This window comes from Ictalurus furcatus, chromosome 14 (genome assembly GCF_023375685.1).
Source record: "Ictalurus furcatus strain D&B chromosome 14, Billie_1.0, whole genome shotgun sequence".
NCBI lineage: Eukaryota > Metazoa > Chordata > Actinopteri > Siluriformes > Ictaluridae > Ictalurus > Ictalurus furcatus.
The window spans coordinates 17,593,495-17,607,034 of record NC_071268.1 but is presented as its reverse complement, the minus strand read 5'-3'; the positions used below and the strand labels follow the sequence as shown (position 1 = coordinate 17,607,034).

The 13,540-nt window shown below is 39.4% G+C and overlaps 2 protein-coding genes across 4 annotated transcripts in view; one reads left to right on the top strand and one right to left on the bottom strand.

Annotated features, from left to right (window-relative positions):
• Window positions 1–5,167, bottom strand: part of LOC128618377 (proprotein convertase subtilisin/kexin type 5) — a 34,442-nt gene extending 29,275 nt beyond the window's left edge. For both annotated transcript variants that reach the window (XM_053641948.1, XM_053641949.1), the window contains exon 1: window positions 3,759–5,167. In XM_053641948.1, coding sequence (XP_053497923.1) covers window positions 3,759–3,972 — 214 coding nt within the window. In that variant the 5' untranslated portion in view covers window positions 3,973–5,167. The remainder of the gene's footprint in view (window positions 1–3,758) is intronic.
• Window positions 5,168–8,000: 2,833 nt separating this feature from the next.
• otud7a (OTU deubiquitinase 7A) overlaps window positions 8,001–13,540 on the top strand; it is an 85,050-nt gene continuing 79,510 nt past the window's right edge. For both annotated transcript variants that reach the window (XM_053641175.1, XM_053641174.1), the window contains exon 1: window positions 8,001–9,366. The gene's annotated coding sequence lies outside the window, so the exon portion shown is untranslated. The remainder of the gene's footprint in view (window positions 9,367–13,540) is intronic.

Here is a 13,540-nt window from a genome sequence, read left to right as displayed (position 1 = left end):
GACTTTGCCAGGACTGGAAGATAAGTAAACAAGGGTAATCAAGAGTGAATGTCATTGGCAGTGTGGTGTTGTTTAGTTGCCTTAATGTATGGCCAAAGGCAGCGAACACATCCTGGGGTATCTGAGAAAGCCTTGAAGCTATGCAGTCATTCTGAAGAAGGATGTCAATAATGGCAGTTCTTGAAGCCTTTTAGAGACTAAAAGGCAGAAGAAGCACAGCCCTGGTTGTGCTGGTAGTTATCTATGGCCATGCTTAGAAACTGTGTTGCTAGATACACTAGGGCTTCCAGATTTGTTGATTGCTCCTAACAGGATAAAAATTCTTGAAGGAAAATAGAGGACCACCATTATTTGGTCTGTGAATCTCTGCAATTCCTGTGAAACTCTGTATGGTTCTTTCCATTTTATAATTTAACATAGGAATGCACAATTTAGGAAAACCTATTTTGAATCTATTACATGTGATTAATGTTTGACAAAGAGTTATATAAATTTCAGAAAAAGATGAAAATATATTTTAAATTCCAAACCAGCTCAATTAAGTGTTATATTACTTGAGTTAATTAGGTACTGTCAAATTACCAGTGTCTAACAGTCTGCAATAGATCCAAAAATTCTCATTATATTGCTGTTTTGGTTCAATTTTTTTTTCATAAAACATTGAAGAAGACTGCAAAATAAATCAATAAACATATTGATGGTCTTTCTATACCAGGGCCATATCCAGTACTGAAAGTCTATAAACATTTTTAAAGTCTATTTGGGCAACTAGCTGGGTGTGGTAGCTGTTACTCCTTGGTAATTTTAAGCAAATATGACTCACAAGTCAAGTACATTGAAGCACTGAATGAGTGTTAAATACAGCTGCAATCAAAAATATTCAACCCCTATTGCAAATCAGGTTTATTGTCAAAATTTACAGACTTTCAGCTGTTTGCAATGAACAAATCAAATAAAAGCCATTGAAATAGTTCAACATAATGAATGCTTCAAGTGGTTTCCCCAAATTCAACTGAAAATGCAACTTATAATGACTTCTCCAGTCTCAAAATTATTCAACCCCTTCATGGCAAGCATCTTTAGTACTTAGTAGAGTTCCCTTTTGCTGTTATGACCTGCTGCAAACAAGATGCATAGCCAGACACCAGCTTCTGGCAGCGTTCCTGAGGAATCTTAGTCCATTCCTCATGAGCAATGGCCTCCAGTTCAGTAATATTCTTGGGTTTATGTGCTGCAACCGCCTTCTTCAAATACCACCAGAGATTTTCTATGGGGTTCAAGTCAGATGACCGTGATGGCCCTGTAGAATCTTCCAGGACTTCTTCTGCAACCAAACCTTGGTGAAATTTGAGGTATGCTTGGGATCACTGTCCTGTTGAAAGGTCCAATGACACCAAAGCTTCAGCTTCCTCACAGACGGCATGACGTTTTCTCCTAGGATTTCCTGATACTTCAATGAATCCATTTTACCTTCCACACGCTGCAGGTTTCCAGCGCCAGAGGATGCAAAGCAGCCCCAAGCCACCACCGTGCTTGACTGTGGACAGTGTTCTTTCTTCATTATTCTTCCTCCAGACATAACGCTGATCCATTGTGCTGAAAAGTTCCAGTTTGTTTCTTCGTGCCACAGAACAGAATCCCAAAACATGTGTGGCTCATTTATATGATTTTGAGGTGACGATTCTTATGATTTTGGGTCAGTAGAGGTGTATGTTGAGTTCTGGCATGGAAACCTTCTGCGTTCAGTACATGTCTTACTGTGCTCACTAAAACCTCAGTGCCTGTTGCCACCAGGTCTTGCTGCAGGTCTTTTGTTGTCATTCGAGGGTTTTTCACAACCTGCCTTCTCAGAAATCTGGTTGCAGCCATTGATAGCTTCCTTTCTCTGCCCCTAGCCAGTTCAGGTATTTCCTGTGTTACATCTCAAGCACACTTGGTGCAATTAATGAAGCCCTTGATTAATTGCATCAGGTGTGCTTCAGACAACACCTGTTTTGTATATTTGTGCTGTTGTGAGGGATTCTATTCAGGGGGTTGAATAATTTTGAAACTGGAGAATTTGCATTTTCAGTTGAATTTGGGGAAATCACTTGAAGCATTTGTTGTGTTGAGCTATTTCAATCGCTTTTGTTTGATTTGTTCATTGCAAACAGCTGAAAGTCTGTAAATTTCTACAATAAACCTGATTTGCAATGGGGGTTGAATAATTTTGATTGCAACTGTAGCTAATCTACAGTTTGCTATTCATAACTGGACTCTACAGGAAAGAACAGGGGAAGACAGGTAGTCTGAGCAGCAGCACATACTAAAGTATCAGATACCCTGAAGGCTCCTACTCTTACAATGGTTCTCTGTTTACTATTAACTGAACCGTTAATGGAATACTTCAAAGTTGCTCAACCTAAACTCCATCTACTGCATCTGTTGTGTATTCAGAGATGAGATTGTTGTCTGTTAAAAGATGGGAATACAGTAGTTTTTCATTGACAGGGATTTGAGTCATTTTTGCAGTTGTGATGGTCCGATCGTGTAAAAATGTAAATCCTCAGGGGAAGTATAAAGAACCAGAAATAATTTTTACTGCATTGATCTGTATAGGCAAGTTTATATATAAAAAAATAATAATAATAAAAAAAGACTTTCATTATGAGTGAATTTTGAATAATCAGCTTTTTCCCAGTTGAATGAAAGGTGTTGAAATTCTGCTCACTGTGCTACATATGCAGTGGACTGAGATAAGGATAAGAATTATTGAGTAAATGCTAGAAAGGACAAAACCTGGACATTTCTACTCCTTTAACACCCGTTTTCCACTATTTTTCTACATTAGGACAATCACTGGCACAATGAAAAATAGCTAGATAGACAGACAGACATTACTGATCACACGGGGGAAATTATATTTTTTGAAAAACTGAATATTAAATAAAGAAGATTATATAAATAAATTTGTAGCTAATAGTGGCTTGGTTTCCACTACAAATACCATTACAAACCATCAGCTAACCATTGAAACAATTCCCATTACCATTATTGGCCCTTAATGGTATCCACTAGACATAACATGATACCAACAGAAGGCACCAAATTACCAGTAGAAACCCACAGGGACCATTACAGTTTCCATTCAAACCAATACAATTCCCGTTATAACCATTACAAATTCTATGAGCGTTTCTGTTGTGTTTTTTTCAGCAGTGCTCTCACTGTTTATGTGCTCTCACCTGTGAATACATACAATAGTGTTTTCCCTCCAACCCAGAGGCAACAACCCCCATACATCCCCCTCCAACCACTAAAAATACATGTGGAGGAATTTAGCAAGTGACTCACTATCATAATGCTGATCAGTGGCATGGGAAATTAAAACAGTCCTTCTGGAAAGTCTGCTAAGTGTGTGAGCTTCAGTATAATAAATGACGGATAACACCAATTAGCCTCCTGCTACCGACCACTTCAAAGATGCACAGCATACCTTTAACGAGTCTTTTAAAACACTTAACTTTCACTTAAATTTAAACGACAAAACAGTTGGTCATGACAGTGAAGAATAGATATAAAGATATATATTAATACCGTTCACACCATGGAAAGAAAATCAGTGCCCTTTAGTTAAAGAAAAAAAAAAACACCTCGAAGACTCGGGCGCGTGCGCAGAAGAGTTCAGCACTGTGTACAACTTTTAGAAGTTTATTTGCAGGGATAACACCTGCCACACTGAGAGATATTTTATAAGAAATGCGTGGATGATGACTTACCCGAGCCACATGCGGTACACTGGAAGAGTTCATGGCCCTCACACTCGGCGCAGGTGGGATGACACAAAACGCAGCGGTTTTTAAAAGCAAACTGTCCACTGGGACACGACACGGACGACACGTTTGCTTGTACAGAAATAAAAAGGCAACCCAGTAATAATACTAAAAACTGCATTAAAACAGCTTTCATCTTTTGCGAAGCTCTGAAACGCATTTTCAGTGCGCAGAAATCCCGGTTTTACAAATCTAAGCGGCGCTGTGTGAGTTAATACCAGCGGTCCGGCTTCTTAACAAACCCTGCTTCTCTAAACGAGTTACGGAGGATGGGACAGAGGGACTGAGGGGCCACCTAGAGTCCAGCTTCATTCACACTGCATTTTAGAAAATGTTGTAGTCTGTGATGTATCATTTATCTAAAATTCTCTGCCATAGTTGCATAACAGAGATTATGATTGTGATCTTGTAAAAAATCATTTCCCATCACAGGTCTAGTTAACTATTAAACCACCAATAATAAGGTCTAGTTAACTACTAAAACAGCAATAATAAGGTCTACTTAACTGCTAAAACAGCAATAATAAGGTCTAGTTAACTAGAGTAATGTGAGCTGAGCGCTTGGTATGTGTGAGAAGTCTAGCCACAGAGTTTTGAATATATTGCAACCTAGCAATAGAATTAGCAGGTAGACCACTGAGGAGAGCATTGCTCTGAAGTGTAAAATTTATAGTTCATTCAATTGTCTTCTTAAGCTTAGGGTTTAGTACTGTAAATGTCTCTTAGATTACATCGAATCCAAATTCTATGTTTCTTAATAAAGTAATTGCTACTTTATGAATAATAATTCCCATTTCAGCCCTTTCAGAGTTTGCATGTTCTTCCTGTGCTTTGGGGGTTTCCTCCGGGTACTACGGTTTCCTCCCCAGTCTAACATCACGCGCTGTAGGCTGATCGGCATCTCTAAATTCTGTGTGATTAGGTGTGTGAATGAATGTGCAATTGTGCCCTTCGATAGGTTGGCAGCCTGTCCAGTGTGTCCCCCACCTTGTGCCCCGAGTTCCCTTGGATATGCTCTAGGCTCCCCTGTGACCCTGTGTAAGATCAGCGGTATAGAAAATTAATGGATGGATGGATTTAATCTCTTTTAATAAGGTCTCATATGCCAAAACTTCCAACAAAGTGACCTAGTAATATATGATGCATAATTACTGCTGTTAATCAGCCACCCCCTTCTTCTTCCTCTTGCCACATGTATGCAATATGTATGATCCGCTTAGCAGCTTGTGACCATGGTCAGAGCTACAGGTCTCCTGTCCTCAAAAGCTGGGGATAGACTCCTCTCACCCCTGCCCCTTTATTACATAGGTAAGTGTGTTTTTGTATATTTTGTATATATAATTTTTTTCATAGAACGTTTTAGGGCTCCTTATCATCCATTAGCTTCGAGATGATGTTCCCTTATTAACCTGTATTATACCGTCACTGCCTTGTTCGTTAAATTATAAGTCAGTTTCTCCCTCCTCCGAATATTGTGCTATAATTGTGTTCCCTTGTCATACCACGTGCTGTTCATTGCTGTGTCTGCTAAATTAACTGGATTTCTGTTTATCTGCAGCTTTACACGTTTTCCCTGGATAGGACAGCACAGGTCTCAGAACCAAGAACCCAGCATGGACCAAACAGATCCTGCACATGACGCCTTTAGCTCTTCGTATTCTGGTTCTGTTTTAAAACACTAACCAGGGTTTCATCCTTTGCCTTAGACAGCAGGGAAAATCATGCACTCCTGGGTGGCATCTGAGAGCCTTTTGCCAATACCATGGGTTAGGTAGTACAAACATATGACTGGTTCTTGTCAGAGGATCTGCAAAACACTTATTATCATGTCCCTATCACCCTACAATACAGATGCTGTTTAAGGGTGGTGTTCCAAGGACAGGCAATTCAATTTCAATTCAAAGTCCTCAGCCTCTCTCTTCCACCACATGGCCAGTGACATCAGCATACTCCACCCTCTTTGAGCACATTATAAGGCTTGGTCTCACTGGAACCTCAGCCACCTAAATCACTGTCCTGAAGCTAGATTAACTAAGAATTCTACTCGTGCCATTACCCCAACATGTGGCAGATGTTATTGTGTGTATGTATATGTTATAACGGCATCTATTAAAGATTCTAGGATTGCTAATGGCAGCTGCATTAGGGATACACTTTGGTTTGCTGGAGCTACAGGCTTTTCAGAAGTGGTTTATCAATCTATGGCTGGACCCCAAACACCATGAACAGAAATGTGTCACAGCTGAACTGAAATGGGTATTATCTTTGAAAACTGCTTTTTTTGCGAGCAATCACTTTATCTAAATATCAGGGAATTGTATGGTCTGCCGGTAAGATTTCCTTGCATGTAGTTGTGACCAGGTGACTCTTGGCTGACTTTAGAGTGTTATTATTTAGAAGAGATGTCACCCATCCATTCCTCAGACCAGCTGTTCATATGTCATGGAAGAAAGACACAGGGGGCTTGTCTAAGCCGAGGCCGGCCCACTGATGCCATCGTATGCACTACAGGTGGGCTGGACAGCTATCCCCTACAGTTTAATTGCCACTCTACTAGAATTACCTCCTACTCATGGGCATTATTTAGAGGTGTACAACTCCAGGAGGTGTTTGCTGCTGCTACTGTATCTGGGTGTCACTATGTACCTTGTACAGGTTCTACAAGGATAACATTGTCCCTCCCAGTGGTATGAGTGTCACATTGTGCCATTCAGATGTTCTTCACTAGGTATAAGTGGCATCATATTTTCCAGTAAAACATTCCTTACACCATCACAGGGCCACCACCAGCTTGTTCACAAAGCTGCATACAATGGATTCATGTTGTTTGGGCCAAATTTGAATCCTTTCAGTAGCATGATGCAGTGCAAACCTGTGTTTGTCCAAACAAACAAATGGAAACCCCAAGACTCCAGTTCTGATATCCATATGCCCATTGGCGTTGCGCTTTATTGTTCATCACTGACAAAGGCATATGAGTGGTTTGTTCTGAAATGACCTGCATATCAGTGTTGGATTCAAATATGATATACCTTTGTTTTGCCCATCTTTTTGCTTGCATGATTCTAGCCTTTTTCTTTGATCCTTCTGATCCACAAGCTGTGATATGCAGGATCAAATGTTCTATGTCCAGTTACATTATTAAAATTATCATTATAATTCCATTTGTGCTCAATTATTTTTATTATTCCTTTTTGTTTCTGTAGCAGAAATATGCCAAGGAAATTGGGTCTGGTCTGCAGAAACCTGCTTTAAAATATGTGAACAGCAGAGGGGGTGAGAGTGTTAACCTCGCTGTGGAGTCCATGTCTAAATGAGGGAGGGAGCTTTTCCAGTGCAGGCTTGTGTCATCAGTTTACCAGTTTACTTATGCTCTTTATCTTTACAGCATACACTAGACCCATATAAAATACATAATAATTTTGTCAGCGTCATATGAACTCGTATAGCCTATCAACAGCTTTGAAAGTTCCTTTTCATTTGTATTGGCTTTTATTTTATTTTATTTTATTTTTAGAAATGAACCAAGGACACCTTTTATTTGAAAAGTAGCTAAGAATAGTGCTTTAATGATGAAGGTTTTTGTGTCATTTAGAAACTGTTTAGTCTGTGATTGGTGTTTCACACTGCTTCTTATGGGAGGGACAAACGGTATATTGTTAGTATACAATATAGGTAATAATCTGTTCATTAACTTAAGTTGCTCTATGAGTTTCTTTTCATCTGAACAGCACGAGTTGTATTCATTTGTAATTAGCTGTTTAGAGGAGAAAAAAGTGCATTTGTTACTTGGAAGGGAATCTTCGTAAAGTTATGTGGGTTTACTACCAAGCGCTTATGCTCTAAGTGCATATATCCTAATAAAATGCATTGAAAATATTGCTTTCTGTTTGAGCATGTGTTTTTGTTTTCAGGCTTGAAAAATATTTGATTTTATTTGTTCTAATTATAATATGCTCTGAGAAGTATCTTGGTTGTTAAACATACACCTTTTGGCACACCTTCCCAAGCCTGTTCATGGAGTACCCCGTGTCTTAAACATTGTAGTGTTTCCCCTGCTCGCAACACACATGACTCAACTAATCAGCTAATTAACAACCCATTCTGAGTTGAATTGGGTGTGTTAGAGCAGGGAAAACTGTATAATGTGTAGGACAGAGGGTACTTCAGGACCAGGGTTGGCAACCTGTTCCTAACAGTATTCTTGAAATAGTTCAATTTTAACATTTTAAACTTTTAAATAAATTTAACACAAGCTAAAGTTACACTTTAATACTATTTCTGTATAACTAAAGTGTACTAAGTAGTAGGAGTGATCAGAAACGGTACAGGGTAGTAAGAGTGAACAGAAACGGGACAGAATCAGGGTGGTGGAAGTGAACAGTAAACAGTATAGGGTCAGGGTAGTAGGAGTGAACAGAAGCAGTACAGGCAGGTAGGAGTGAACAGAAATGGTACCATGTGGTAGGAGTAAACAGAAACAGTACAGGGTCAGGGTAGTAAGAGTGAACAGAAAAGGTACAGGGTGGTAGGAGTGAACAGAAACGGTACAGGGTAGGTAGGAGTGAGCAGAAATGGTACAGGGTATGTAGGAGTGAACAGAAACGGTACAGGGTGGTAGGAGTGAGCAGAAATGGTACAGGGTAGGTAGTAAGAGTGAACAGAAACGGTACAGGGTGGTAGGAGTGAGCAGAAACGGCACAGGGTAGGTAGGAGTGAGCAGAAATGGTACAGGGTGGTAGTAAGAGTGAACAGAAACGGTACAGGGTGGTAGGAGTGAGCAGAAACGGTACAGGGTAGGTAGGAGTGAGCAGAAATGGTACAGGGTGGTAGTAAGAGTGAACAGAAAAGGTACACGGTAGTAAGAGTGAACAGAACGGTACAGGGTGGTAGGAGTGAACAGAAACGGTACAGGGTGGTAGTAAGAGTGAACAGAAATGGTACAGGATGGGAGGAGTGAACAGAAATGGTACAGGATGGGAGGAGTGAACAGAAAGGGTACAGGGTGGTAGTAAGAGTGAACAGAAATGGTACAGGGTGGTAGTAAGAGTGAACAGAAACGGTACAGGGTGGGAGGAGTGAACAGAAAGGGTACAGGGTGGTAGTAAGAGTGAACAGAAACGGTACAGGGTGGTAGTAAGAGTGAACAGAAACGGTACAGGGTGGTAGGAGTGAACAGAAATGGTACAGGGTGGTAGTAAGAGTGAACAGAAATGGTACAGGGTGGTAGTAAGAGTGAACAGAAACGGTACAGGGTGGTAGTAAGAGTGAACAGAAACAGTACAGGATGGGAGGAGTGAACAGAAAGGGTACAGCAGGTGAGAAGTGGCAGCACTTTTACAGAATGGGCGTGGAATAATGTCTCTCGCTGACGTCATGGGACGGAGCTGCTGAGTGGGCGTGGCGTTGACACTGTGCTGCTGCATCGCTGTACAACATAAGGATGAGGCTGTTAGACGTGGAGTCCGTTTTGGCCTGTGTCTTTTAAAGCCATATTTTACTGGAGGGTTGATTTGTCGACGTGAAATGAGGAATTATGACTGACTAAGGAAAGGTAAGACATGTTTGAATCCCGCTGAACGCTAACCGGCTCGAATCACTGCGTATCCTGAACAGGTGCACCTGTCTTCCTCCCCCTACGTGCTCGTACCGCTTTCACTTGCATCTTGCGGATATCGAGGTCTGTATCCGAGGCAGTTTCTGAAGCAGGTGCTCAGGAATTTTCGGTGTGTTTTCAGAAATGTATGTGGACGTAGTTCCTTCTGATTGCATCGGTGGAATCAGTCGGAAAGCCGTCTCTTTGTCTATAGACGTGTGGCATCACGGATTATCGCTGTGGCGTAACGGGGCTAAACGACATAAAGATCACAAACAATGCGCTGTGCTTGCAACATCAGGATTGAACATTTTGTATCGTTTTTATTGTTGTCAGCATTGAATAGCACCAGCTGGGCTTAGAATTCAGCCTGCACTTACTGCACAACATCAGGATGTGCTCCCGTTTCGTTATTCCGCTTTGCTTTCATTATGTAGCCTAACTTAGTCTATTTTATAGATGCTCTAAGATGGGCTACACGGCTGTCTACCTGTACAACTACAATTAGTTAGCTCACAGTTTCCTTATCAACACTATGAAGGCTACAACAACAGATCTAAATTCTGCTTTGTCAGCGTTGCACGTAGCCTATTTAATGGATTTCGGCTTATGTGAAGTTCAACGTGTGTGTGTGTGTGTGTGTGTGTGTGTGTGTGTGTATATATATATATATATATATATATATATATATATATATATATATATACACACACACACACACACACATACATATATATATATATATATATATATACATACATACATACATACATATATATATATATATATATATATATATATATATATATATATATATATAACAATAGAGACACTGGTGTGATATCATTGATCTCTTCCAGTCTCTTTAGTGTGTAGCCACTTGGTGCTTTAATGTTCATAAACATAGATAACATTTAACAGCAGAAACGTCAGTATTAAAGGCTGAAGACCCATAGACTTGCCTTTTTTTTTTTTTGGCTGAAATGTAATGTTAGCCCGGTTTTCTACCATGCAAACCCTTACCTTAAGTGTTGTACTGCAAATCCGTGAGAATTATACAGCAAAATCATCAGTGTTTATTTAACTCTAAACAGACCCAGATGAACACTGTACTGTTAATCAATCTCTAGACATTTTGCCATGTGACATGGACCAGCATTTGTTTCTGGCTTTTTTTGTGTGTGTGAATCATTTTGGTTTGGTATGCACTACACATGAATAAAGGCTCTTTACATAGCTATCATGTAGAGGATCTATGGGAAATGTGCATCATATGTTAAAGCTATGTGAGTAATATTTAGCATATGTCAGAGTTGACCTGGAATATCCTGAGCAAATCAAGTTCGCTGTGTGTGCCTATGCTTTAGCCTTCTCAAATTTTGAACAAATATTGTAGATATATATAGATAGATATAGATAGAGCTCTGAACGATATCATGACGACCTGTATGAACTCAGTAGTCATTTCGAGGTTCACAACCTATGTGCCTGTTGCACATTATGTCTGATGAAATAAACCTAAAGACCACATGTACAAATATATATTATTTATCAATTCTCCAAACAGTATTCAAAATCATACAAGTGGCAGTACAAGCATAATTGTGTAACTAGTGTATAGTTGTGTATAGTTGAGTTGCATTTTCAATCTCTCTTCTTCATATCTTTTGTCATGTCATTTAATTAAATTTCACTGATATTTTACAAAAGCAAATGAAAAAAATTAGGAGATTAATCTGGGTGGCACGGTGGTCCACAGTCCATGGCCTGATCCAGAGCTTGGGTCACTGTCTGTATCTGACTGACTGTTTCTGCATGTTCTCATCGTGTTCGTGTGGGTTTTCAGCCAAAAATATTACAGTAGATAGACTGATTACACTAAATTGCCCCTACATGTGAATGTGTGTGTGTGTGTGTGTGTGTGTGTGTATGTTGCTCTGTGATGGACTGTCATCCCATCTAGGATGTATTCCTACCTCATGCTTAGTGTTCCCAGTATATACTCCACCATGACCCTGACCAGGATAAAGTGCTTACTGACGATGAATGGATGAAGAAATGACCTTGACCTGACAGTCTCTAATTTGATCAAATAGCCCAATGAGACAATATTTTTATCCCATGCTGATGGAGTTCCACTCTGCATTTGTTATTTCATTACAGACGGAGATTAGTCGTTAGAGACATTGAGAGACAGATGGAACAATCAGGGCAAAACAGCAAAGCGGAAACACTGACCAGTGTGGTCACTGTAGGCCTGTGTATAGCAGGGCAATGGGGGCTGCGCTTGGCTGCTGATCAGTGACTACATGAAATTCATAGACATGTTCAGAAACACTGAGCAGAAATGCTGCTGGTATAGGGTTACTAAGAGCTCAGGCCTTGGCATTTTAGTATTGTTGTGTGCTGCTTTTTGAACTCATTAAGAAAGCATAATTAAAAGAACATATAATTAAAATGAAACTGATATATAAAAACAGATACATAAAATATGTTGATATGTACAGATAATACTTAATATGAAGGCTATATAACTATGATATAGATTTCTTTTAAAATTATAAATACATAAAGAATAAATAATAAAATATGAACATTGCCTTGAAAATTGGAGCACTCCAACAGGTTTTTTTAAAAAAATAAGCTTGTCTTTATTAACTTTCATTTCATAATTGTGTGGATTAGATTATCACATTAGTAACGCTATCAGAAATTCACATAATCTATTATCTATTTACAATATGAAACAGTCATTATTTTATTAAACCAGTAACTGATGGTAAATAGTCATTTTTCCCCAACAGATTGCTGTATTTGATATTTACAGTGCCCTCCACTAATATTGGCACCCTTGGTAAGTATGAGCAAAGAAGGCTGTGAAAATTTGTCTTTATTGTTTAACCTTTTGATCTTTTGTTAAAAAAGTTCGCAAAAATTCTCTGTTCTCGTGAATATCAAACAATTGCAAACAAAACACAGGTTTATTAAAAATATCTTTGTTAAATATAGGTTGTGCAACAATTACTGGCACCCTTCTAGTCAATACTTTGTGCTACCTCCCTTTGCCAAGATAACAGCTCTGAGTCTTCTCCTATAATGCCTGATGAGGTTGGAGATACACGGCAAGGGATCGGAGACCATTCCTCCATACAGAATCTCTTCAGATCCTTCAAATTTCAAGGGCTACGCTGGTGGACTCTTCAGTTCACCTCACAGGTTTTCTATGGATTTCAAGTCAGGGGACTGAGATGGCTATGGCAGGACATGATTTTGTGGGGGTTTTTTTTGTGAATTTTTTTAACAAAAGGTTAAACAATAAAAACAATTTTTCACAGCCTTCTTTGCTCAAATTTTCCAAGGGTGCCAATAATAGTGGAGGGCACTGTATATGTAGTTCTTAGGGAAATACAATCATTACCATGAGAGTCGGAAAAAAGACCCCAAACAAACCCAGAATGTCAGAATTGTACGGATGTCAGAATTGTACGTGTGCAAAAAGGCTGACATGAAAATACAGTGTACGGTGCTGAAATGAAAATGAAATTTTCACAGTATGCCATGACATTTATGAACAATACAACTGTGCTCAAATACTCATGTTTTCTCATGCACATTGTCTCATGCTGTGCCATGTCACTGTCTTTCAATTTTTTGATTCTTTTCATTTGTGAAGGGCCTTCAAGTATTAAGTCCCAATCATTTTTAGCTTTGATTAAAAAAAAAAAAATACAAATCAGGGTTAGCCACACAGCAGAGTATGATTATCTGGAGTATATGTGTGTGCAGATGCTCTTGTCTGTAGTTTTTTCCCTTACATAATAAGTGAAATATATCACAGCGATGATCAAATTTGTTTAAAAGGAGCAGCACTGAAAAGGCTGAGCCCATCAAAGGGAGAAACTGTCGCCTCTTTCTTCAGAGAATTCCATCTCCCTCCCACCTCATTCCCGGAAAGTTTAGTCCACAAGATGAGATGAAATGAGTCAAGTGGCCCACAGCAATCAGTGCTCAATCACTGTATGGTGCTTTGAAGTGCTCCACATCCTCACAGGTGGGGAAGCAATGTTAAGTGCTCCAGGGAGAGGTCACATTGAGGCCAGAATAATGAGGAAGGGAATAGGAATTGTGAATG